This window comes from Trachemys scripta, chromosome 5, assembly GCF_013100865.1.
Source record: "Trachemys scripta elegans isolate TJP31775 chromosome 5, CAS_Tse_1.0, whole genome shotgun sequence".
NCBI lineage: Eukaryota > Metazoa > Chordata > Testudines > Emydidae > Trachemys > Trachemys scripta.
In genome coordinates, this window is record NC_048302.1 from 49,886,065 (window position 1) to 49,911,950 (window position 25,886).

The following is a 25,886-nucleotide window of genomic DNA, read 5'->3' on the forward strand; positions in this document are numbered from 1 at the left end:
CCGCCTCAGCACCACAGATCCCAGCCCCTGCGAGAGGAGAATTTAAAGGGCACAGGAACAACGGGCTCAGGGTACAGCACCCCCGGGCCGCACGAAGCCCGCCAGTCCGGAGAACGGGGCAACTCTGCCCCCACTCCGACCAATGCAGGGAGAGGACGAGTGTTTGCGCGGGGAAGCGGCTGCCCACGGCCTCTCTGCTCAGACAGCGTGGCGGCAGCGGCGGGAGGAGGGACGGCAGGGAGGGAGGAGAACGGACAATCCCACACACTTCCTGGTTATCTCCCCAGCAGCACAAACCCCACAAAACTCCGCTGCCGGCCCCGACACAACTTCCCCGGAGGCGGAGGCTCCCTTGCTCAGGGACAGGTGCCCGCCGACCTGCTGCCCACCCCATGCCAGCCAGGTTGCTACCCAAGGTGATCACTTCCTGATTTGTCCTCCATTGCTTCAGCGCTGTAGCCGCCCCCGGCCCAAAGGGTGCGAAGCTGCTCCCGCAGCCTCCGGCGCGCACCCCCTAGGCGGAGAGGAAACTTGTGCGGGGCACCTACCGGCTCGGATGAGCAGGTCGAGCTGGTTCGTGGGCCCCTCATGCAGAGAAGTCGCCATGTTTATGGTACTGGAACGGCTTCACATTGACTCGCAGGGAGCGCAGAGCGGGCGGGCTAGGACACACGCAGCCCCAGCGCGGGGCGGCCACACGGCGCGGATCCTTCCGCACACCGAGCGGCCCGCCAGCCAGCCCAGCGCGGGTCACCCCCACAACACAACGCGGCGGCGGGGGAGCGCTTCCTCCAGCACAGCACACGCGATCCTTCCGCCGCCAGCCTCAGACAGGAAGTGGCGGGCTGCCACTCACAGCAGCAACACAGAGCAAGCGGCGGAGCCCGCGGCGCGGGAGGGGGCTAGGGCAGGCCGGGAAACAGACACCTGCGGCTGGGGAGGAGACAGGGGAGTGGCACGGCTGCTGGTTGCACCAAGAAGCTAATGCTGTGCCCGGTTCCTCTCGACAGGCTCCGGCAGCCCGGGACAGGTCCCAGCATTCCCTTTGCTAACATTGCAGTCGCGGCAGAGGAGCCGTGCACAGCTCGCCGTTGCCCCTGTGCAGAAGGCAGGACTCCGCACTAACGCAGCAGCCCTGCCTTGGCTGTCTGCAGACTGCGGGGAGCGGAGGCTCGTGCCCATTGCACTGCGGCGGGAGCATCCTCTCCGCCCTTCTTAGCTCAGTTGGGAGCAGGCAGGTGAGCGACAATCTTCTTCAAATGTCCCCGCTGCCAGCGAGGTGGCACCTGCTCGGGACGCGGGAGCCAGCCCGGCGGAGGGCCAACGGCGGGTCCCTGTGTAGGGAGAAGTGGGGCCTGCAGGAAGGATCGCGCAGAATGGCAATAGGCTCGTCTCACCCGCTGTCAGCGAAGCGGCTTTGCTCATGCAATGCATCTTCCTCCGAGAAGTCTAGCTTTTATAGGAAAGGGAGGGAGCTTCGTCCCGTAACGTGTCCAGGGTCTGTCTCTCCATTCCTCCGGGGGAACTAGCTCCTCCGAGTTGGAGATCACGAGAAAGGCTTCCTAAACGTCCGCAGCCCGGAATCATGAAGACACATGAAAGTCAGTCGCAGGCTTAAAATGCATTCTTCCAGCACTGCGTTGTTGCCTGTGTCCACTCCAAGTAGTTTAACAAAGAAACTTTGCAAGAGAGTGGTATATTAGTTTGAGCCTTATCTACTGCCATGGATGTATTAAAAAAACTAAGTTGTCCCTCAACTCTAGCCTAACTGCTAAACTCTGTTTACCTTCACCTTTGACTCAGTCACAACAATTGACTATTTCAAGAGAACTGGGATAATATTATAATTCACTGTAGTCTCACACTTCATAAATATGCTGTTACTTATTCAGATTTGGCAGAAATATTTTTTTCTGGACCAGCTCTGTGAAGTCCATCTCTAAGACTTGTTGGTAGAATATGTGCCAAGATATAGCATTTCTCCCACTGTATGTAAAATTCTTCTACCTGGCTGTGGCGCAAACCTAGTATCTATTTAAGATTCCAGTTACTGAGAGAGACCAGAGCTACCCTGAGGTTGCTAGCTTCCATCAGTCTTAGAACTGGAAGACTCCAACAGCTTTATATCCTTCCCTCTAGGAATTGTGAAAAGTTCCAGGTCTTGTCCTAAGCAAACTCCAGGTCTTAATTTAGGCAAATGAAAGGCAGCCACTGTGCATTCAGTTTTCTATGAGAAAGACCATGTGCAAACATGGGTAGGCCTAGCTACTAGCTGTCTACCAAATAATGGCATGACTCTTCCTTAGGAAATTTTGACCCTTCCCACCAAATCAGGTTAAACCTCACAGCAAATGACTTGTGCTTATACCAGATTAGCAACTGTAGGCACCATGATCCTATATCAATAGGTATTTTGACTCTATATAGTGTGATTCTACTCAAACAACACTCAGTTTTTAAATATCTAAAGATCTATCTTACTTAGTGGCAAAATCTAGCCTTTCACTGACTGACATGAAAGGAAGTGCCTACAGAAGTGATATTCAGAGAATTTCTATCCTTTGTTTACTGATAAGAGTCCACCTATAAACTATACTGTAATCTAGCTGAAATTGAAACAGTGTGTGCTACATATTGGAAGTTTTTACAACAGTCTCTCACTTTGACTTTAAAAGTACACTAATGAGTATATCCACTGCACTGGGACTTTTCAGAAGGAATCTTTATCTAGACCAGGGGTTCTCAACCTTTTTCTTTCTGAGGCCCCCCACAACATGCTATAAGAACTCTAGGGCCCAGTAGGGGGACATAGGCATAGTTTGACTTCTATTTTGAGTGGGTAGGGGCCAGCAGGACTTCAGCTAGCAGGATCTGTGAAGGGAGCACCCCTTCTTCTCCCTGACTCATCTCAGCAGGCCACCCACCTGTTGGGGGGGGGGAACCAAAAATTATAACTCAAAAGGTGGGGGGTGAAAGCTCAGGCTACATAGAGAGGGATAGCTAGGGGCTGTGTGTAGGCAGAGGGGTAACTAGGGGCTGTGTACTGGCAGAAGGGTAGCTCAGGGTGCAGGGAGGGAGGTGGATAGGGGCTGTGTGGGGGCAGGGAGGTAGCTCAGGGTGCAGGGTAGCTAGGGGCTGTGCGCCGGGAGAGAAGGAGGTGGGGGGGGCAGTGTGGAGCTGCCTCAGGACTATAGTTTGGGGGGGGGGGAGAGCAACAGTCCCTGTGCCCCCCAACTCTGCCCAGAGGCTCAGGGCTTCTGCCCCAGGGGGAGCACTGGGGCTCAGGGCTCCAGGATTCAGCCCCGCTGCTCCCAGCTTCAGCCCTGCAGGAGATACCAGGGACTGGAGCTTCAACCCCACACGCGGCTCCTGGCTTCAGCCCCACGGGAAGTGCTGGGGCTCGGGCTCTGAGTTTTAGCTGTGGGGGCCTATGGCCCCCCTGCAAGGGTTCACAGATGCTCAGTTAAGAACCGCTGATCTAGACTGTATGTTTTTTCTCAAAGGGGCTTCTTTCATACATCTGCCAGCTACACAGGGCCCCGTCACGTGTAGGGTAAATGTCCTCCTATGACTTCCCTTAACTTTTTTAGAAGGGGTCTCTCTATTCCTTCTATCAAGTGTTTTGTTTTGTTTTTAAATATAGCAGTCACATCAGCCAGAAAGTTCTAGAAATTCCATTCATAGAGCCTCAGTTTTGCCTTTTTCATGCTGACAAAGCAATCTGACGGATGAACCTATCATTCAAGTCAGTTCAACATCTCAAATCATCATAATCCTTTTATTCCAAACCACAATGTTTGATGGGAAAACTGTCACAACTGGAACTGAAAGTTTAAAAAAAAAAAACTGAACACTAAAGCACTTAGGAAATTTAGCTCATCAGAGTTTGTATACTGGCAATGAGGGATCTAGATACTGAAGACCTTTTGTTCATCCATCAGATGACATGAGTCACACAAGGCAAACAGCTTCTCTTCTGCACACAGATTATCTATATAGTAGAGGCATTTGAGGTGGACACATCCCCTTAGCAAGCAACCTGCAATACAGGCACATGGTCCTTCATAAAACACTTGTTGAGATGCAGCCCTCATCAGGGGAGATGATATTGCACACTTTAGTGCAGTGGTTCTCAAACTTTTGTACTAGTGACCACTTTCACATAGCAAGCCTCTGAGTGTGACCCCACTTATACATTAAAAACACTTTTTTATATATTTAACACCATTATAAATGCTGGAGGTGAAGTGGGGTTTGGGGTGGAGGCTGACAGTTTGCAACCCCCCATTTAATAACCTCACAGCCCCCGGAGGGGTCCCAACCCCCAGTTTGAGAACCCCTGCTCTAGTCTCTCACTCACTCCACCAGGAGAGCCTACATGCATTTTTTCTTTCAACTTTCAGATATGTATTAGGGAGGAAAACAATTTAACCTGTTTACACGCTGCTGCTAAACTCAGGCTCTGTGAACCTTTCTGTGCTGAAGGACAGGAAAATGGGCATGCCCACAGAAACATCCTGTCTGCAATTAGTGACGTCCACATCTATGACAACTCTTAAGAAATAATTATTTAATAGTTAAGTCAATAGTTCACGTTCCCAATATGCTATAGGTATAGTCATAGATTATTATTAATATTTTACTCTTAAGAACTTCAGAGTAGTAGAAAGAGCTGGGAAATCATTTGACCAAGATAATCTCTTTCTCCCAATAAGTAGAGACCTCGTGGTTTTTATATGCCTGTTACAATCATCACTTATGCAGGGTCCAGAAACCTGTACAGTCCTCTTGATTAAGGGCCACTTTTATACAAACAGCCCACCAAGCCTGAACATGCTGACAGCTCTGAATTCCACTCAGCCTCTAGGTATGCTCAAAGAGCTAGCAGCCCTGCTAGGTCCTACCTTCTAGTAAAACAAGTCCCTCTAGGTCTTGCTTAGCCTCTTACTACTGAAGCTGAGCCATCACCTTCTCACCTGTGTGGAAGGAAAAGATCCAGGGCAGATATGGAAAACAGTGCTCATGTACATAGAGCAGTACAGAGCATATAGCAGAAGCAGCCCGATGATGCACGTTATGTTCCATATGCTGTCCATGAAAGTAAAATTCCAGTCATGCCAAAACTACAAGTTTGAAGAAATGTCCACTTAAAGCTTGAACCCAAGACAGACCGCTCCTGGAAGGTGGATTTACATCAAGTTATGTGGCAAGTAGTGCTTACACAATGAGAATACAGTTATTTTCCTGTGTCTGAATACTGTCTTCCATAAACAGGAAAAGTAACTCTTCAGATAGAAGAGAATTGTTAAGATGCACTGCCTAAATTATAGCCCCAGCTATTATGATGCAGTGTAGCAAGACTTTGTTGGGACACAAGCAGGTGTGGACTAAAACTTTCACATAATAAAGCCCTGAGATTTCAACTCAGCCTGGCTGCTTACCAGAACACACTCTCCATTACATGTCCAGTTAGAATTTAGAACACTAATATAATCATGTAGTTAGATCTAGGGACAAACAGAGTTCACAGATTGCATTTAAGCACCAGTTCAGCTATCTTACATAAGAATGGCCATACTGGGTTAGACCCAAGGTTCATCTACCCCAATATCCTGTCTTCCGACCGCAGCCAATGCCAGGTGCTTCAGAAGAAATTAACAGAACAGGTAATCATTAAGTGATCTATCCCATTGCCAGCTTCTGGCAAACAGAGATTAGGGATACCATCCCTGCCCATCCTGGTTAATAGCCATTGACGGACCTATCCTCCATTAATTTATCTAGTTCTTATTTGAACTCTGTTATAGTCTTGGCCATTACAACATCTGGCAAAGAGTTCCACAGGTTGAATGTGCGTTGTGTGAAGAAATACTTCCTTTTGTTTGTTTTAAACATGCAACCTATTAATTTAATTTGGTTCTTGCTTTCCAAGAACTGGCTCCTTGACCATCTTAAAATAAATGGATCACTGTCCCTTGCAACACTATAAAATAAGGTTTCCTTGTAATAACTAAAACAAGAATAGATTGTTATACCATATCCATTACTGTAGTATCTGAATAGGTACTCTGCTCCCTATAGTTATGTAAACCTTTACTATGATCCTGCTGCTGCCTTAAAATGCAGCTCAACTCTGAAAAATGATGATTTAAAATGTATTTTTATAGATTTGCTGACTTTAATGATTAGAGTAAAATTTTTAACTATTTAACTCTGTTTAGTACTGCAGAGCCCACCCAGCTTTGATAGCGAACTGGCTTTTATTCTGACTAATGCATCAATTGTTAAATAAGTTCCAAATAAAGAGAAAATGCTGCTGTGTGTTACACCTAAGAAATAGTATGGAACTCAAGGGATATGATGCAATTTGGGCAGACAGTATGAAATTAGATCGGTATAATGAAAATTTGGCTTGGAGAATTTTTTTACAGGTAGCAGTACTGCCTGAACCAAAAAGAGCATAACAAGACTTTTCAGATCGCAAGTAGAGTTTTCAGTATTTAAAGGTAAAAAAAAAAAAAAAAAAAAGAGCAAGCTTATGCCCCAAACTTTGACTGGCCCACAATGCTATTTTTGCAGTTCTGTGCTGGAGAAAGACTATTTGAAGAGGAAGACTCCGCTCAGCAAGAGGAACTATTAACAGAGAGCTCTGAAGCAGACATGTTATGTTCCATTCCAAAAGCTTCCTTAGAGTATCCTTGTAGGCTTTAGATTCCAAAAGTTGACTAAGGTACTTCACCATTGTTAAACAAAGACAACTATCAGGGGCTGCTTCTTCCTGACATAGAAGCAAGATATAAAAGTTACATTGGTTGTGTTGCCCCATTTCACTCCCATTTTAATTTACAATACGATTTGAGTAGTCATATCACAAACAGACATTTGAATGCAAGAGTTTCAAGCTTTTCCATTTCTTCTATAGCAGTTTGAATTGAATTTGGGAGTTTATGGGGGATACCTTCCAAGTTAGAATTATCTGATTTTAAGGTCTGTCCTTTCAAAACCTATACAGGCCTAGTAGAAAAGACTATACACTACAAGAAATCAGATTCTCAGCCATAGAATGGCATATTGTTTCATTTTCTATCCCTGAATGCTTCCGAGATTAGCTTTTCATGACATTGCTGATACCTGTTGCCAGGTCAAAAGACAAACCCTGAACCTGTAAAAGGGATAAAAGGAAGCCTTACAGGACTGCTCCTATAAGTGCACTTCAAGTAGATGGAAAGGTGCAGATATAATTATGGCACCCAATGTCTTACTATTGCTTGTTATTTTCTCAAAGAAGGAAACATACCCGAGTTGCATAGCAGAAGATTGCATCAAAGATTTCAGTTTTAAGGGATGCTGCTGTTCATGAACTGAGAAAAGAGAATTCACCAATACATCCATCACTCCTTGGTCAGTATAACTGAAGGGTGTAGAGTTAACAATTTAATCCCCATTTTCCTATTTGTAAATATAGGGATAGAATTTATGTTCTAAATAACTTGTGTATATACTAGGGCTGTCAAGCAATTAAAAAAATTAATTGCGATTAATCGTGCTGTTAAACAATACTTAAATATTTTTGGATGTTTTCTACATTTTCAAATATATTGATTTCAGTTACAACAGAATAAAAAGTGTACAGTGCTCTTTTATCCAATTTATAAAGATAGCTACAGCACTCAACCCAAGGTTTGAGAATCTGAAGTGCCATTCAAAATCTGAGAGTGACAAGGGGTGAAGCATGCTTTCAGAAGTAACAGTCAGATGAGGAAACTACAGAACCCAAACCACCAAAAAAGAAAATCAACTTTCTACTGGTGGTATCTGACTCAGATGATGAAAATGAACAAGTGTCGGTCCGCTCTGCTTTGGATCGTTATCAAGCAGAATCCATCATCAGCATGGACGCATGTCCTCTGGAATGGTGGTTGAAGCATGAAGATACATATGAATCTTTAGCGCATCTGGCACATAAATATCTTGTGACACCGCTACAACAGTGCCATGCAAACACCTGTTCTCACTTTCAGGTGACATTGTAAACAAAAAGTAAGCAGCATTATTTCTTGCAAATTGTAATCAAACTTGTTTGAGCGATTTGGCTGAAGTAGGACTGAGTGGACTTGTAGGCTCTAAAGGTTGACATTGTTTTATTTTTGAATGCATTTATTTTTTTTGGTACATATTTCTACATTTGTAAGTTCAACTTTCATGATAAAGAGATTGCACTACAGTACTTGTATTAGGTGAATTGAAAAATACTATTTCTTTTGTTTATAATCTTTACAGTACAAATATTTATAATAAAAAATATAAAGTGAGCATTGTACACTTTATATTTTGTGTTGTAATAGAAATAGATATAATTGAAAATGTAGTAAAACATCCAAAATATTTAATAAATTTCAATTGGTATTCTATTGTTTAACAGTGCAATTAATGACGATTAATTTTTTTTTTTTTAGTTAATCGCGATTAATCGACAGCCCTAGTATGAGGGCCATATGACGTGCCATTTGGGAAAATGGGAACTTAATGCTGCAGCAGGACTGGCCTAAGTGTTCAAAAATGTTTTGTTTTTTTAATTCAAGTTTCAAAAATTAGTTCTTAATCCCCTCTTGCATTAAAACACAATAAAAGTTTGATTTATTCATTAAAATAGATGTTTTAAAACCATGTTTTAGCCAAAGTTTTTACAACCTTTTTCTATTTATCTAAAGTACAACATTTTTGCTCCATGATGAAGGGGAAGTAACCATAGGCATGCGCAGCCCATTTCATTAGGGTGTGCACCCAGGGAGCCCCGCCCTAGCCCCGCCCCCTGACTTCCCCCCTCATAGCCCCCAACCCCCCCTGCTCCTTGTTCCCCCCTGACTACCCCCTCCGGGGACCCCTGCCCCTAACTGCCCCCCAGGACTCCACCCCCTACCTAAGCCTCCCTGCACCTTGTCCCCTGACTGCCCCCCCTCCAGGACCCTACCCCCTACCTGTCCCGACTGCCCTGACCCTTATCCACACCCCCGCCCCCAGACAGACCCCTGGGACTCCCACGCCTATTCAACTGCTCCCCACCCCCTGATAGGACCCCTAGAACTCCCGACCCATACAACCCCCCCCGCTCCCTGCCTCCCCCAACCCCTCTCCACACCCCTGCCTCCTGACAGCCTTCCGCAGAACTCCTGACTCATCCAACCCCCCCAGCTCCTTGTTCCCTGACCACCCCCTCCAGAGACACCCCCCCACTAACTGCCCCCCCCAGGACCCTCCTTGCTCTCTGACTGCCCTGACCCCTATCTACACCCTGCTCCCTGAGAGACCCCGGGACTCTCATGCCCCATCCAATCCCCCCTGCTCCCTGACTGCCCCCTCCAGGGACCCCTGCCCCTAACCACCACCACCCCCCGAGATCCCACCCCCATCCAACCCACCCTGTCCCCTGACTGCCCCCACCCCTTATTCAACCCCCCTGACCCCGGACCTCTTACCATGAGATAAGGCGCCTAGCCTCCCCGTGGAGCCAAACATTGCCCCGCGGGAGCGCACAGCCCCAGCCCCCAGAGCACTGCGCACGTGGCGGCATGGCTCATGGAGAGGGGGGAGCATGTCTGCCTCACCACGGAGCCCCAGCCCCCAGAGCGCTGTGCACAGCGGCATGGCTCCAGGGGAGGGGGAAAGGCGGGGGAGGGGCCGGTGGCTTGCTGCGTTCGGCCGGGCACTCCGGCCCGGGAGTGCGGACCCTGCAGCTCACCGCGCCAGGGAGTGGAGCCATTTGCCCACCCCTGCATTAGGGTGTGCCTGGGCACACCCGGCACACCCCATGCGCATGCCTATGGTAGTAACTGACATTAACTTTGCTTGAAAGAGCTGAGTGCTTAAGCAAGTTTGTAGAGCCAACAACTGGACAGCCTCGTCAGCACTTAGATCTTCCACAACAAGCAACAGTTGGTTTACTTTTTAAACTAGTCTCAATAAATTCCAGGAAACAGTATTTTTCTACTCTGTCCGAATTCTGTCAATGGGATACATCTCAACCACTAATTCGAAAGGGTTAAGGAAGCAAATGCTTCCTAAAAATGTAGGCCAGATGTCCATATTAGAGTCTTCCTAGTAACACAGCTTAGTCAAATGTCTGGACAGAATGGAGGATAATGTACTGTTTTATCTTATCTCCTCCTCCTCCCCCCCGCAAAAAAATAAATTCCAATCAAACTACAAGGTTTAAACCTGATTTAATGTTCTAAAGTGCTAAATGTACAGCGTATCAAAACTTGACAAAGCCCTGGCTGGGATGACTTAGTTGGGAATTGGTCCTGCTTTGAGCAGGGGGTTGGACTAGATGACCTCCTGAGGTCCCTTCCAACCCTGATATTCTATGATTCTATGATTCTAATGCAGACATATCCAGACAACTGTAATACAGTTTGGAGGCTCAGATTCAGAAAGATCAAACGGTAGCATTTTTAATTAAAATGGAAAAAGGTCTAGGAACACGAACAGGTAAAAACAATTAAAGACTTAAAGTGGATGTAAAGAATTGGTCCCCACAGCAGTAGTAGTGTAAGTAGTAATCTGAAATTTCATCTGTAAGAGAGAGAGAGAGAGAGAGAATTTGTTTTAAAATAAACAGTTTAATGTATTATGTTGTATAAGGGGATGAGGAATTCTAAGCTTTACTCCACTGTTTACTATTCCCCTCCCTTTTAAGGATAACCATGAGCATTTATATGATAACTTTAAATAACTAAACTTCCTATCTAGCTTTATTTCTAAATAAATTATAAACAAACATACCAGCATCGTTGTCTTTCTAGCTCAATATTTTTCATCACATGGTAATCCTGGAGGATTTTCAGATCCCAGTTTTTCAGGTAGGTCTTCTACCTCCCCATGGCAACAATATTTTTAAAATTAAAACAGACATTCACTTTTTGCCACAAGGAGGATTTCTGATGTAATGCCAAAAGCAAAAAGGAGTTGTCATAGTTCACACTGAAGTCAAATGAAATCTCAACTTCTTTTTTTTAAAGTTGGGTTTCCTCTTGATTGTGATCTGATTGTTCTGTAAAATCTCAAACCCATACTCACTTATATTGGCACATTTAAAAACAAAAAACAAAAAAACCGCATGCACACAACTGATTAGTTGCATTTGCCTTGAATTACCTGAAACATGATACGTATTAAGTATCAATGTGTTCTTAGTTTACCTAGTCTTTGAGAAGGACTTTGAGAATAAACATTTTGTTTATTCATTAGAGCAATATTTTTCAAAACAGCTTATTTAGTTTACTGCACAGCAAAAGATATTTTAAACACAGCCTGACACTGTTTCTGAAGACTCAACATGTAATAGCAAACAAATCAGTGCTAACAATATTTTCATGTTAGCAGGATCAAACAAGGTTCGACAAAATATGTAACCAATTTTCCTGAAGTATTCCCAGAGATTTTTTTGGTTGTATTTTTGAAATAACATTATTTTAGTGTTTTATCTTTACTTAGGATTGTCATAACAGTGTGGCATTTTACCAAGCATCCAGTATACCAAAAGAAATGTAGTGATGTTACATGAATATAAACATACTTCAGCAATGCAAGAATGGTAAATTAAGTTTGAGTGTTCTACTGTTATTAAGTCTCATAGACTTACTCATAGCCACATACATATTAGCATTCAAAATATATGTACAACTAGCAAAGAGATTTAGGTAAACTTTATTTCAGAGAGTGGCTACATTTTCTTAAATGGAAACAGCTTCTGCTGCTACTAAGGGTGAACTGCAAAGGTTTTGCTGAAGGCTATACAGTTTAACAGTAACCACCACTGCATTTTAACAAAATATTAAGACAGCAACCAGGTCCCTGAGGATATGTCTACGCTGCAGCTGGGAGTGTGCCTACCAGCCAAGGGTAGAGAGACACGCTAGATCTATTTGAACCAGAGAGCTAAAAATAGCATACCTGGGTGGCTAAAGCCTGTACTGCAACATCTACACTGCTATTTTTAGCGCACTAGCTCAAGCAGAGCTAGCTTGTGTCAGTCTACCTGAACTGGGAGGCATGCTCTCAGCTGCAGCATAGCCATACCCTGTGAGTCTAAAGAAATTGGATTGTAGGCTCCCAGGTTCCTCCATTAGGGTGACATCACATCTATGGTAAATATAAGTTAAGAACTATTTCAATCTAAGCTCTACATTCTGCCTTTGGAAGCTTACACAAGGCACCTACTGACTTCAGTGGGACTGCCATGTGTGCATCAAATTTAACCCTGTTACATTCTTACAGTGTTCCTGTGGGATGAAATTTTTCTACTCTCAGTCAATTGGTGGATGTTTCTGGAATGTTCAGAAAAAAGTCATTTGAGCTGTTCTTAAATTTTTCAACAGTATGAAATGCATGTCCCTTTTAAAAAATGAAGATGCTTGTTTGTTTTGTTTTGATTTTTTTAATACCCGATGATTTACGCTTGTCATGCACTGAATCCTTAATAAGAATTAGTATCTGATGTTTAAAGAAACTTGGTGTAGCCAAAAAAAAAAAGAAAAGAAAAGAAAAAGAAAAAACCAAACCCAGACTGCTAGCATTAACTGACAGTTACACTATGGATTTCAATTCTTATGCTTTGTATAGTCGAGTCAATACTTATTTGAATCACATTCCTCAAATTTTCATCAAAAGCACTAGTCCTCGATGACTTTTTGCTAGAATAAACCCGCACCATAGGCTGTGATAGTACGACTGAAGCTTCACTGACAGACCCTTGCAAGGGTCCACACAAGCAGATCTGATGCCTGTGGCCTCTGTCTTGTAATCATTCCTCACTACATGGTACACAAGGTATAGACTTCAAATCCTCTCTCAAGCTTACAGTCTATTGTGTAAACCTCACTCTTAACCAGCCCATTATATTTGGTAAAAAGGAGATTGCCTCATATCACTGAAAACAAGGAATTTGTGTTTTAATCAGATGCTTGTGAACAGATTAGTTTCAAAGTGGTTCAGAGCTTTTAAGGTATTTGTGCTGATTTACATCTTGTGTTACCCTACAGAAGTCAACGATTGCAATGGGTTGGAATCTGGCCCACTGATTACATTAGGCACTCGGATACCACAGTGAGTACTACAGAAATAGCTACAGACAAGCTGTATAATATTCAGTAGTGCAGTTGTATAATGAAATCTGGACTTAATGCAATGTTTATTTTAAAGCCTGTATGAATTTTAAATATTGATTTTCTATCCTCTAGTACCAAAAAACATAATTGAATAATAAGATGATAAAACAAGTTCATTATACAGTGTATTCCACAACTGTACAAGTGATTTCTGTTAAACTTTACTCCTACAGCATTATGTTTAATTTTATCCAAAGAACTACTGTATATTTAATGGTCAACATATCACTGAGCAGTCTTCTTTGAGAAATTTGTACAATTACTAAGTTTAAATAATTTCAAAACACTAGTAAGAAATAACTTAATGTTTCAAATGTATTTGAAATATGCTCAGGCTAAATTATTCTGTCAATTTATAATACCTGAAGTTTTATGTCTAGCATGAAAAGTCAAACCACAATAGTTGTACTCCTGGTTCAAGTACATCAGCATAACTTAAATACATGCTCCTTGGGAAGCCAACATGTACTCTTTCTTTTACTCTTTAAATTATTATAGACTAAATGCTAATTTAATAATTTAATAATATGTCATCTAATAAGTGCTTTCCTTGTTATTTAATGTATTGTGTTTATCATTTAGATGCCTGCTTTATCATTCAGTTTTGTACACAGTACCGGTCACCAACTCCTGCAAGCAACTATTTTCCACTCAAAGCCCCAAATCCTATCCCCTGCACAAAAACATTCCCAAGGTTACAGCTTACTGCATCTCACTAGTTACTCTTACAGGTTAACACCTTCGATCTACCCTTCTTCCACTGCAGCAAGTTTCCCAGGCCCTGTACACCAGTATTCTGGAAGAAGTACCTATGCTTACCTTAACCTTGGATGTGTACATATGCCTAACAGAAAAGGTTAAATGACAACAATACTTAACAGATTTTCTTTACATAGATTTGTCAAACTTGTATGTCTTGACTTAATTACATGAATTAAATTTTGAGGAAGCTAGTTATTGTAAATATTATCATCAAGTTACAATCATTGGCCTATATGCATCTTAATGGGCTGATATACCCTTTGGAGCAGCTGCCTGAGGAAACTAAGGCCCAGATTCTCAAAAGGTATTTATGTACCTAACACCTACTGATTTCACTGGAAGTTAGTGAGTAAATATCTTTGCGCATCTGGATATAAGTAACTTTGCTTTTACTGATCTACTTTAACACATCAGGGTCCTAAGTTTATTCCCACTTAAGTTAATGGAAAGACTCCCATTGACTTTAATGGGAATTGCATAGGACCCCAGGTCAGGATCTCTTCTTGTGGGTGAATATAAAGTCACATTCTTCTGGGAGTGCTGGCCCTGAACTCATAGGAGGAAGGGGGAAGAAAAGTTCATAAACGTTTAAAAAAAAAAAAAAAAAAAAAAAAGTCTACCTGTTTCCACAGTTTCAGTCTCAATTTCTTGTTCCTCTGCTACATCTTGCATCAGGTAAGTTTCATCATCATAAACCAGGACTTGAGCAGCATAACCCTGCTCTAATCTCGCACTAGGAACTGGTTCCACAATCACTGCTGGGTATTCAGAGACTGGCTTATTTTCCTATAGGGAGAGAAAAAGCCAAAAATATTGAACCACCAAATCTAAACTAATGCCTTCCCCTTCTTCTCTATTGTTTTATATATATTTTGTGGAATACCAATACAAAATATTTGTAAAAAGTTTTTTTTTGTGGGAGTTAAGGTAAAACTTTTAAAACAAAATTAAAAATAAAGGACCTATCATGAAATAAGAAATACTACCAAATCACATCATCAGGATTTAAATATAAAACAAGCTAACAGCAGAGTTTTAAAATATTCCTAATGTGAGAATAAATTTATTTTCCATGAGAATGTTGGCAAAGAGTGTTACGTTTTTCAGTAAAAAAATTCAGATCTGAGAAGTAATTCTCTCTCTCCACACCCAAAGAATTTACATGAATCAGTTTTAGACACAATGTTTCTTTTCTAGTAGTGTACCTGTTACACCACACATATGTCTCTGGCCCCTATCCTGCCAACACATATTCACATGCTTAGCTTTAAGCATCTGAGTGGTCACAATGAAGTCACCTGAACTACTCAGATGTTTAGAGGTAGGCACATATAGAAGTGTTACATACTTAAATCCTGAACCTGCAAACATACTTAATGAGCCAAATTCTTCTTAGTGGTGGTGCACAGGTATAACTGAGTGGAAAATCTGATTAATTATGAACACTATACACAAATTTATTGCAAACCATACGACAGTACACACCTCGTTGCTTAACAATACAAAATATGATGATTTAAAAAGTTTTTGGAGCTGGCTAATTTAAAAAGCCTCTGGTTTGCTCTCTTTATATTATACAAATATCTAGAGATATCAAATAGGAACCCAAAACCCTTGTTTAAACTTTTAAAAATGCATTTTATATACAATTCTGCAGTATGGCAGACAGTACAACTCTCCATTTCTTCTCTGCGATAAGAGGATATCTAATAAAGGATAATTTTAAAATTGACTAATATCCTGCTCTCTTCAGCAACTTCTAACCTATTTTACAAAGCAAGTTTATAGTAATGCTTGTTTTTTACATAAACTTCATATCACTGTGTGTGGCAAATAAGTTCTATACAGATTTCTAACCTCCTGATTTTCTACTCCACTGTTGTCAAACTCCAGGCCAGAACCTCCACTGTCAACCACTGCTGATGTCATGGTGCATTCCCTGAAGGAGCTTTGAAAGTTGTTAGTGATCCCAAAGACAGTAATGCTGAAAACCTAAGGTACCAGAGGCTTAAATTCTGTATCCAAGTAGCATGTATCCAGAACACCAGTTTTTTTGTACTGCTAATCAGAGATGCTGAAAAACAAAACAATTTGAGAGAAAGGTATAAAAAAAAGGAAAATACAAGTTTTGTAAATTCTCAGTTTTGCATTGTTTAAATTTACATTCAGTGCCTTTAAATTGTTACTACTGTCTTCATCAAGAGGGCACCAGGGAGCACTCTACTTCAGACATAATGCACTGACCTTGATAGCTCTTCAACACTCTGAACAAGTAGTCATTTACCATCACAAAACAGTATTTCCATACCAGCTTTTAATGCTGAGGGAATAAAGTTTAACTTTTAGTTCCCTGCAATTGACATCAATAGTTTTACATTTACCTTAACTGTTCACTGTCACTATCTACTGATTTTCTGTCCTTAGCACAATGGAAACATTCTCGCCGGAGTCCTTGAAAACCAGAGGTTCAATTCTTTTGGAGCTACTTGCATGCATCCAATCAAATATAGTTTTAGAAAGTTAATTTACTGGACATGTAACAGTTAGAACAAATATTTAATATGATTTTTCTATATTTTTTTTCTTTACTGTTTCCCAATACAAAGGAAGACATTTTAAGGTGAACTGATTTTGTAGAAAATGTTATGATTTTGTTGCATGATTCTGGGAAGGAACCAAATATATCCTACTGCTCTGGAAAGTTTTAAGAGATGATTTGTGACTTCAGTAAATACTGTGATCCAAATCCTCTGGTTTGGCTAACCTATGCTGAGCATAAATCAAGATGAACAAAGGTGGTTTGAAGACATTTTTACAGTCCTTGGAGTCTGAGGCAACCAGGTACTGGTCCACTTCTCAGTGCAAGGTAGAATAGCATTCAGGCTACTTATTTTACCATGTGTCAGCTGCCAATAGCATCTACTAGCAATTCCTCCATGCCAAGAAGGAATGACTATTCCACCTGAGAATTCTCTTATGCAGCTAGAATCCTCCAGTGGGTGGAGCCACTGGATTTAGTGCTGCTTTGTATTACTCAAGTGATACAAAGAAGCCCTATCACTCCATTGAGCTAGGTCTAGTGTGTGTGTTTCCCTTAAATTATTATGATATCAATAATCAAACCCTTACTAAATACATAAACAAAATTCTCTGACATGGGAAGAACACAGACTGCCTGGTTAGGAAAACGGATCTTACCAAGTCACCAAGCATTTAATCTCTCACAGAAGACATCTGACAGCATTAAAAATACGGAATTACCAACTCCCTCCATTTATTAATTTCCATACAACATTTTTAAAGATTAGTAGTGAGCAATTACGGGAATTAAAGATAGATAAGGAACATTGTATTCAGGTGCAATTACATCTCAAATGGAGGATGAGAATTTTTTTTAAGTGCCTCTGAAAAAGTGAATAGATTAAAAATAGGATTCAGAGGTCATTTGACATGGATTGCATCAATTTTTAAGTATTTAAGGTTATGTCTACGTGGAGGATTTGCTCACTCTACTGTTGTTACTCTATATCAGTGGTTCTTAAAACTTTTGTACTGTTGACCCCTTTCACATAGTGCGACCCCCCCTTATAAATTAAAAACACTTTTTTATATATTTAGCACCATTATAAATGCTGAAGGCAAAGCAGGGTTTAGGGTGGAGGCTGAGAGCTCATGACCCCCCATGTAATAACCTTGCAATCCCCTGAGGGGTCCCGACTCCCAGCTTGAGAACCCCTGCCCTAGAGCCAATGCATCTGCAGAGAGCCCTAGCAACAGCAGAAGCACTAGTCTCAACTGACCAGAATTTTTAGAACTGTGTCACCTAACTAGGCTCAGAGAGGGTCTAGATGACAACAGCAGTAAAGACACCAGTGAGTGGGTCTACATAAGTGGAGCACTGGTTTGCCCCATTAATATTCACCAAGTACTGATATGGGGGAGAGGCAAATATATAACAAATTAGAGTCCAGATAGTTATTTGAGATACTCAACAGGAAGACAGTTATCTCAATTTTTTAAAAAAATGTTTCCAATTTTACAAACTTTATCAGGGTAGGTTTTTTGATTCTGGGCATTTTTTTTTTAAATTATCTATATACAACTATGTCTTTCTCACTGATATTTATCAAAGATTAGTCCCTACCTGTGAAAAAAAATCTAATCTACACAAATGCAGTGCTCAAACAGGTGTATAGTGTACTCAACACCTAATAAAGTATGAAAGAAGATACATACTTATTAACTTCTACTAACAACATTGTTTGACTTTAATACAGTTAAATACTAAATTACTCCTAAACATAAATTAATGCATTAGCCTTAACATGTGTTTCTAGGATATTGTAGATGGGAAGTCAAAGTTTAAGGCCAGAAGGGACCACCAGATTATCTGATCTCCTGTATATCACAGGCCACCAACACCACCTGAACATTAAACCAGACAACTGAAATGAGACCAAAGTATTAGAGCTCACAGGAGACTAGACTATTCAGTGACCAGCTCTTTTTTTTTTTTCTGTGCCCCATCTGCTATAAGAGGAAACATTTCTACTTTAGAATTTGTTCTTAATCAGTCCTATAACAAAGAAAGTTTCATATCTCAGTTATACAGTCAATAATATCAAATTCATACAGGTATGAAAATGTATAACCTCCATTTTTGTAAATTTCTTTAATCAAAATTGAGATTAGAATTTTGTTTCTGAAGAACTGTTATCTTAAAATAGTCTTATAAATGTTACTATTGTTCATATCCAGTCTTCCCAAAGGAGAAATAATCTGTATTCATAAACCACCCTGCAAACACAGTGTTTACTGCTTCAAGATGCAAGCTTTTGCTGTTTACTTAGATTAACGTATCTTCTTTTCTACCGCTTTGAACTCAAACACAAAAATTCAAATCTGGTCTCTACTGCTAGTAATAGTGTAGAAAGTACAAATTCTTAGGAACTTGAGATGCGTAGCATGGGCTTGTTCTGAACTCAATTATCTTGTAAGTAACTCCATAAAAATCAATGCCCTGTAGGGGAGATCAAAATCTGGCCTAAGGCCTTAGACTTTATTCCATTTTCAGTATAATGCCATCCATACAAAAACTCGATAGAGTCACACAACAAAGTTAGTTCTGCAAAGACAACAGACAGAACTACAATATAGGCCAGAGCCTGTAAGGTGCTGGACACCTTGGTATGAGCTGCTGATAGATCCTCAACCCCATTGGGATGGGACCCTAATCATATCAGTAAACTAAGCAAGACTGTGCTAGTGATTTTGCTCCATTTTCATGGAGCAGAGTGTGAATACTTCACCACACTTGGATAAAAAAAAAAAATTGAGAACTTATTCTGATGTCAGTGTTCTGAGCAATTAATCTTAACTGAAAACTAAATAATAGAATTCTTTCTGGAATAAGAATTTTTCATATTCTTCAGTAATTTATGTAATTATTATGGCAACAAAAATATGGCAAAATAATTACAGCATAGAGAAATATTCCAACACAAGAGAACAGCAATATTTCAGTTGTTTTAAAATAAATAAATAAATATTCTTCCTTAAATGGACAGTGAACTTGAAGAAAAAAACGTGCCTAAACATGTTTCACCTACTGTAATAACAATACCCACTATTACTGTAATTTAAAAAAAAATTCAATGCTTGATTTGTATTTTTGACAGCACATTGTGCATAGTCAGTTTCACTGGTTCCCTGGATAGTCAGTCTTTCCTTTTGTGAAGAAGAGGTGAGCCTCCAACACACAAGCAGTCTCCACTGGGGCCATGCACATCTCTTCACCACCCAGGTTCTGTGAATATAAAATGTGCCATATCCCCACCTGTCTTTCGGTTCCTTCACTATTCAGAAATCCTTAACTGAGCATTTTGAAAAAGTGGCCAAAGTGGATGAAAAGTGGATCCATTAATGCAGTCCTCTAGGAGAACTACATTTACTAGGTAAACAACCATTTTTAACTTTTCTAGAATTTCCTGTATGGATCCACACTTGGGAGATTAAGAAGCAATAGCGACCCTCAAGGAGGGGTCTGAGTTTGAAATTGATTGATCTGGGCATCAGATCAAAAAGCCAAATTGAGGAAGCAATGCCATGTAAAGGTACACCTCTACCTCGATAGAACGCCACCCGATATAACACGAATTCGGATATAGCGCAGTAAAGCAGTGCTCCGGTGGATCAAAGCAAGTTCGATTATAATGCGGTTTCACCTATAATGCGGTAAGATTTTTTGGCTCCCGAGGACAGCGTTATATCCAGGTAGAGGTGTGTATATATAGAGCGCCAAATAGAAACTTTGCATATTTCAAATGACACATGCATCATGAAGACATGCCATAAATCTAGTTATTTGTATTAATTTAGTGCCAAGAAATCCCAGTCATGGACCAAAACCCCAGTGCTGACGGTACTGTAATCCCCCACAGGTGACTGAACAGCTGCCAAGTTCTAGCAATCAAGAATACACATTTGGACAATGTAAATTGGGATACTGACCCCACTCTTTTCCTTCTATGACATAAGTAGTCTGGGGGACTTCTAGATTGGTTTGGTCCTAATTAAATAACTAGGGCCCTTCTTAAGATGCACCTCCCCTGGCTGTCAATAAGGTGAGGGAAGAGGAGGAGAAATGGCAATGGCCTGAGTGTGATGGTCTCTGGTTTACATCTCAATGAGAAATTCAGGGGGAAAACACAGGACCACCTTATTCTTATTGAACACAGTGTACACAGAAATCACTCATCAGGCCCTGGATCTCACTAGCCCTTTCCTGGGTTAATTTATAGGTATGATGAATGCCATCTTCAGAGAGACAGTAGGGAGAATAGAGAATGAACAGTCAAGTTGATAGACAGATCTGACTGTTTTAAATCAAGTAGAGAGACCAAAATTAAGAGACTACAGGACTGTTGCATATCTATCCATTTCTGAGCTGGCCTGATGAAGATTTTTTCCATTTCATTAAGACAAATTTTCTTGTAGAACACTTCTTGCTTTTCAATAGAATTTTTGGACCTCAACAGAACACTCAATCTAGTGACCCCACCAATTCAGAAACTAAATTGTCAGCCTGTGACTATGGCTCCAAGAACAGAATCTCATTCCATCCCTGAGATAAAAGATCTGGTAGACTGGGAAGCAGGACTTAAGGCTCCAATATGAGTTCCACAAAGTTACAGAACTCAGACTGTCAAGCCCAGGACAGGGATATTAACAGCAGAAAACTCTGTCCTGTTTGGCTTTCTGAACAATAAGGGTCAGAGGGACTGTGCAGAGCAATTTTTGTCCTCCACCTAGGAGAAAGGCACCTATTACAGATGCTGGATCCTGCCTATCCCTGAAACAAAGATGGGGGGATTTTGGTATTTTCCTAGCTGGTTTACAGATCTAGTTGAGGCCCTGCCCCATTTACAGAACATATAACAAAACTAATTTCTGAAAACTCATCCCCTAGATTATAATTTCTGCTCTTGATGGAGAGCTATCAAGGTGACCAGATAGTCATTATTTTCCTCCCAAATCAAAATCACTGGGGATGGCTGCTACTAAAGACCCTAGAGTCAAATGTGGGTAAAAGTACTCAAAACTTTCTAAGGAACTTTATATTAATGGTTTGCCTTCTTTGAGACAGGAGGCAATAAAGAGCCCACACATTCCATCTCCTCTATTACTAACCACTCAGTCTGTAACTACAGCTATGGAGATGCCAAATTGGGAGCATACGATTAAAGGCTAGATCATTTTCTTAGAATGATTCTCAATCTTTTCAATCCCAAGACCACTCCAAGACCCTCCTCATCTAGCCAGAGCTCCACTTTCTATTTAACAATATGGGGAAAGCAGGGTGATTGCAGTGCCCTAACACCTGTTCAAAACTCCAAGGCTGAGAACCCCTGCTTTAAAGGATAGGCATCTAAGTAGAGGAGAATTCTGCCTATTCCTCTTTAGAGATCAGCCTCCTGGCTCTCACTCCCGAAGACTGAGAAGGTCACAAAAGCCAAACAATGCCAAAGGCTCATGGCTCCATAAGAAAAAGGTGGTGCAGAAGGTTTATAAGAGTCCAAAGAACCTCTAGAGATACAATTCAGACAGGGTAAATGCTGGTCCAGGATAAAAATTGTGTTGAATTCAGACACAGTGCAGCCAGAAAGATAAGGCAATGCCTAATTACTCAGGTGTGTGCGCCAAAGCCTAAAGTGGAGTAAAAAGGGGAAAATCCATGCTAGAGTCTATGGAGGAGGAAGATGACAAAACCACTGTAACTAATATCAACAAAGCCACAACCGGCTTCAGCTCCCCGATCTTCCCGGTTTACAGAGTATCAGCAACACTGAAGCTCCCAGAGCCCTTGGTATCAAGAATACTAACATTGAGGCATCACACCTCCTTGGTAACAGAAAGCAGCTAGGAGAATGACTTGGTACCATGCCTTCTGTGACCGGAAAGTAGGAATGGGCATGGGAGAAACACCTGTTTCCAGAGCCATCCCTTGGGTAGGGTGAATCGGGGCGACTACTCCAGGCCTCGCGCTTTGGGGGGCCCCGCCGGCTGGTGCAATTGGCTGACGCAGTCGGTCCCAGAAGAGACTAATCCATCACTTCTGCCCCAGGCCCCACACCCCCATAGGGATGGCCCTGCCTGTCGCACTGTACCTCTTCAGCTTCTCCCTCTTGCCATGAAATGCTGAGTCTAGATGCCAAGAAACTGAGTTGGAGTTGCAAGCCCATTTAGCTGGGCTCAGCATCAAGGAGCTGCTGGCACTGACCTTTACACTCCTCATAGACAAAGACGAGACTGTGATCTTTGTTACTTTTGGTGGTCCAAAAAACACTTCTGGCAAGTAGATGAGTCTTCCGAGACTAAGGCTACTTGTCACAGATGGTGTCAGATGCTAAGTACCAGACTCAGTCAACTAGGCCTATCTAGTTATATTTATGGTCCACATCACTATAGTATCCGAGCATCTATCCACAGGCATTTGAGACAGCCCTAATAATCTTTTGACTACTGTTGGAGAAGATGAGAAATTTAGCAAGTCTAAACACTAGTCTTCTCCCAGTCACTGAAGTCAATGAATTATCAGTGACCAACATCACTGGGTCACATAAAGCCCAAGGCTTTCAGTCTACCCTGGTAGCCATGATTCTACTTGGCAACAGACCACTAACAAGGCCTAATCAGCCCAATAGAGCAGAAAAACAGAAGAGACTAAGACTAAAAAAAGGAGACTAAGAGGGATGGACCCTGAACGACACAGGTACTTCAAAACTGGGTTGTTGGGTTTAAAAACAAAAACAAACCACACAATCTAGACAAAAGCAGTGCTTAGAAGGGCAGAAAAGGAACAGCAGCAGCAACAAATAAATTAAACAAAGGAAGCTTTAAGGATACTGAGCTGTGCTCAGATATCTGCTCCTGCAGGAGAGAGAAGGAACTTAGGGTAGTTGAAACATTAACCTCTTTTATACCCAGAGTGTGGGAGATGGATTTTGATAGGTGCCCATATGGATGAAGTCAGCAGAAATGTACTATACTACTTTTCAAAACAGCAGCAAAGCCTTCCACAGATGCAATACAGAGGATGGGGCAGTCAGCTAGGAAACTAAATTACCGGTAGTTACAAATTCAGGCCCAAATCCTGCACTGGAATCCACTAATCCAGACCCCTGGAAGAGTCTCTTTACCTGTAACAGGATTTCACATCAGCAAAGGGGCCCAATTTAACAAATATAGTGGCTTCTGTATCTCAGCAAATTTTCACTATTACTCTCTGCTACACCTGCTATAATTAAAGTACTTATGTGAGATTTTTCCCCAGATGATATTCAAACCCTGGTTTAAAAAAAAAAAAAGGCATTTGCAGATGAAAATTGAATCATTGTTACTCCTTGTCATTTGCTGTGAAATTCAGAGCCATTACCCAGAAAGAGAAGATTAAGGGTATGTCTTCACTACCAACATTAAAGCGCTGCCTTTAACGTGGCTGTGTAGTCGCAGCATCAGCGCTGGGAGAGAGCTAAAAAAAACCCACCCCCACAAGGGGAGTGGCTCCCAGCGCTGGTGCACTGTCTACACTGCCACTTTACAGCGCTGAAACTTGCATCACTCAGGGGGGTGTTTTTCACACACCCTGAGCAAGAAAGTTTCAGCACTGTTAAGTGGCAGTGTAGACGAGGCTTTAGATTCAGGCACAGATCTTCAGTTACAGTTGCTGAACACCCACCACTACTGCTTAAGCAGGGGATGCAATGGTGGTCTTTGCAATCCTTGGTCCAAGGCCATCTGTCCGCTGGGTCGGTCCTTCAGTGAATTCAGAACAGCCCAATGAATTGCCAAATTATACCAGTTGCCAGTCCCAACTTGCTAATAGAAGCACTAAGAATCACCAAGGCAAAAAATCCTGGCCATATACCCCACACCAGAAGCTCTATACTACCAATGGATCCCCCTGCATTGGGGTAATCTTTCTGTGGCCAGTTACATAGGAACTGCCATAGTGGATCAGACTACCAATCTGTCTCATCTAGTAACCTGTCACTAACAGCGGCAAGTACTAGCATCTTCAGAGAAAGATGCAGGAAACCCTGCAGTATAGGCAGAGTTTCCTCCAAAATCTCAGTAGTTAGAGGTCAACTCAAGCTCTGAGCCATGAGGGTTTCTATCCCCTGTAAAACTTTTTTTTTGGGGTGGGGGTCAGTATTTACCATTATCACTGGATATTTTTGTTATCCATACCAATGACTAATCTCTTTCCAAAACCTGCTAAACTCTTGGCCTCCATTATGTTGTGTGGCAGCAAGTTCCACAGGTTAATTGTGTACTGTGTGAAGTTATTTCCTTTTAAGTGTTTTGAGTTTGCCACTTGGCAATTTCATTGAATGTCCCCTAGTTCTTACTTTCTTAGATAGATCTAAAGCTTTGATTCACTCTACCTTTTCTACCCTATTCATTATATTGTATGTTTTTATCATGTCCCTCATATCTCCTAAGGTAAATAATCCCAATCTTTTCAATTTCTTTTCATATGAGAGTTTTTCCATGCATTGACTAAAACTTTCTCTGAACCCCCACTTCAGCAATATTCTTTTAAAAAATTCTCTAAGTTGTTTTGGCATCCGCAGTGTGGTACAAAATGGCCATATCATAGCATTTAGGCCTATACTGCTTAGAGGAAAAGAAACACCTTTGAAACAACATACTAATAATCAAGTGTTTTCTGCATTTCAGATTTTCATATACCAGAATATCTACATTTGTGTCCGAATCCTGCTTTCATGCCCTTTGTCTTGACGAATTATCATATCAACATAGAACTTTGAGACTGTGTGTGCATCAAGAAATACCTAATAACTAAGTCTGATGTTATGATCCAAATTTACTGTAGCACCAACAGTGGGAATACTAAATTTAAATTCTGAACAACACTCAGCATACATTTAAAAAGTTGACTGTTATCTGGCACAACAAGGACATAATACAGTATATCCTCTGGAAACAAGTAGTATTCCACAAAAATGAGGATCTTTAGACTGCTTTAAAAAGTTGTTGTTGCTGCTGTTCTATGTTAAAGGGGTAAAATAGTTAAATAGTATTTGTGGAGGACATGGCAGTGACTAGTCATAGGGAGGGACTAGGAAATGAGGAATTAATTAAATTATGTTAATAAAAACTTTAAAGGGGCTTAAGTAAAAACAAATACAAAATTGATAAATTTTAATATATTTTACAAAATATTAATATATACAGTTATATATAAGCAAGAGTTCAAAAAGAACATAAATAGACAATCTTAGAAATGAGCCATGATAGTTTAAAAACAACAATACTTAATTAATGTTACAATAAGAAAAAAGGATTAGGGAACGGACGGTGACAGAAAATAAATGTTTTTTAAAAGTAAACTTGGGTAATGGCTACCAGCTAACCAGCCATCATAGGGCAAGC

At 41.4% G+C, this 25,886-nt stretch overlaps 1 protein-coding gene across 6 annotated transcripts in view; it reads right to left on the reverse strand.

Moving 5' to 3' along the window:
- ELF2 (E74 like ETS transcription factor 2) overlaps positions 1 to 25,886 on the reverse strand; it is a 63,983-nt gene that overhangs the window by 32,671 nt on the left and 5,426 nt on the right. For 5 of the 6 annotated variants that reach the window (XM_034771116.1, XM_034771115.1, XM_034771118.1 and 2 more), the window contains 2 exons: positions 15,786 to 16,002; positions 14,549 to 14,714 (listed from right to left, as the gene is read on the reverse strand). In XM_034771116.1, coding sequence (XP_034627007.1) covers positions 14,549 to 14,714; positions 15,786 to 15,857 — 238 coding nt within the window. In that variant the 5' untranslated portion in view covers positions 15,858 to 16,002. Of the gene's footprint in view, positions 1 to 548; positions 837 to 14,548; positions 14,715 to 15,785; positions 16,003 to 25,886 lie in introns of those variants that run through there. The other variant, XM_034771120.1, reaches the window with a different exon arrangement.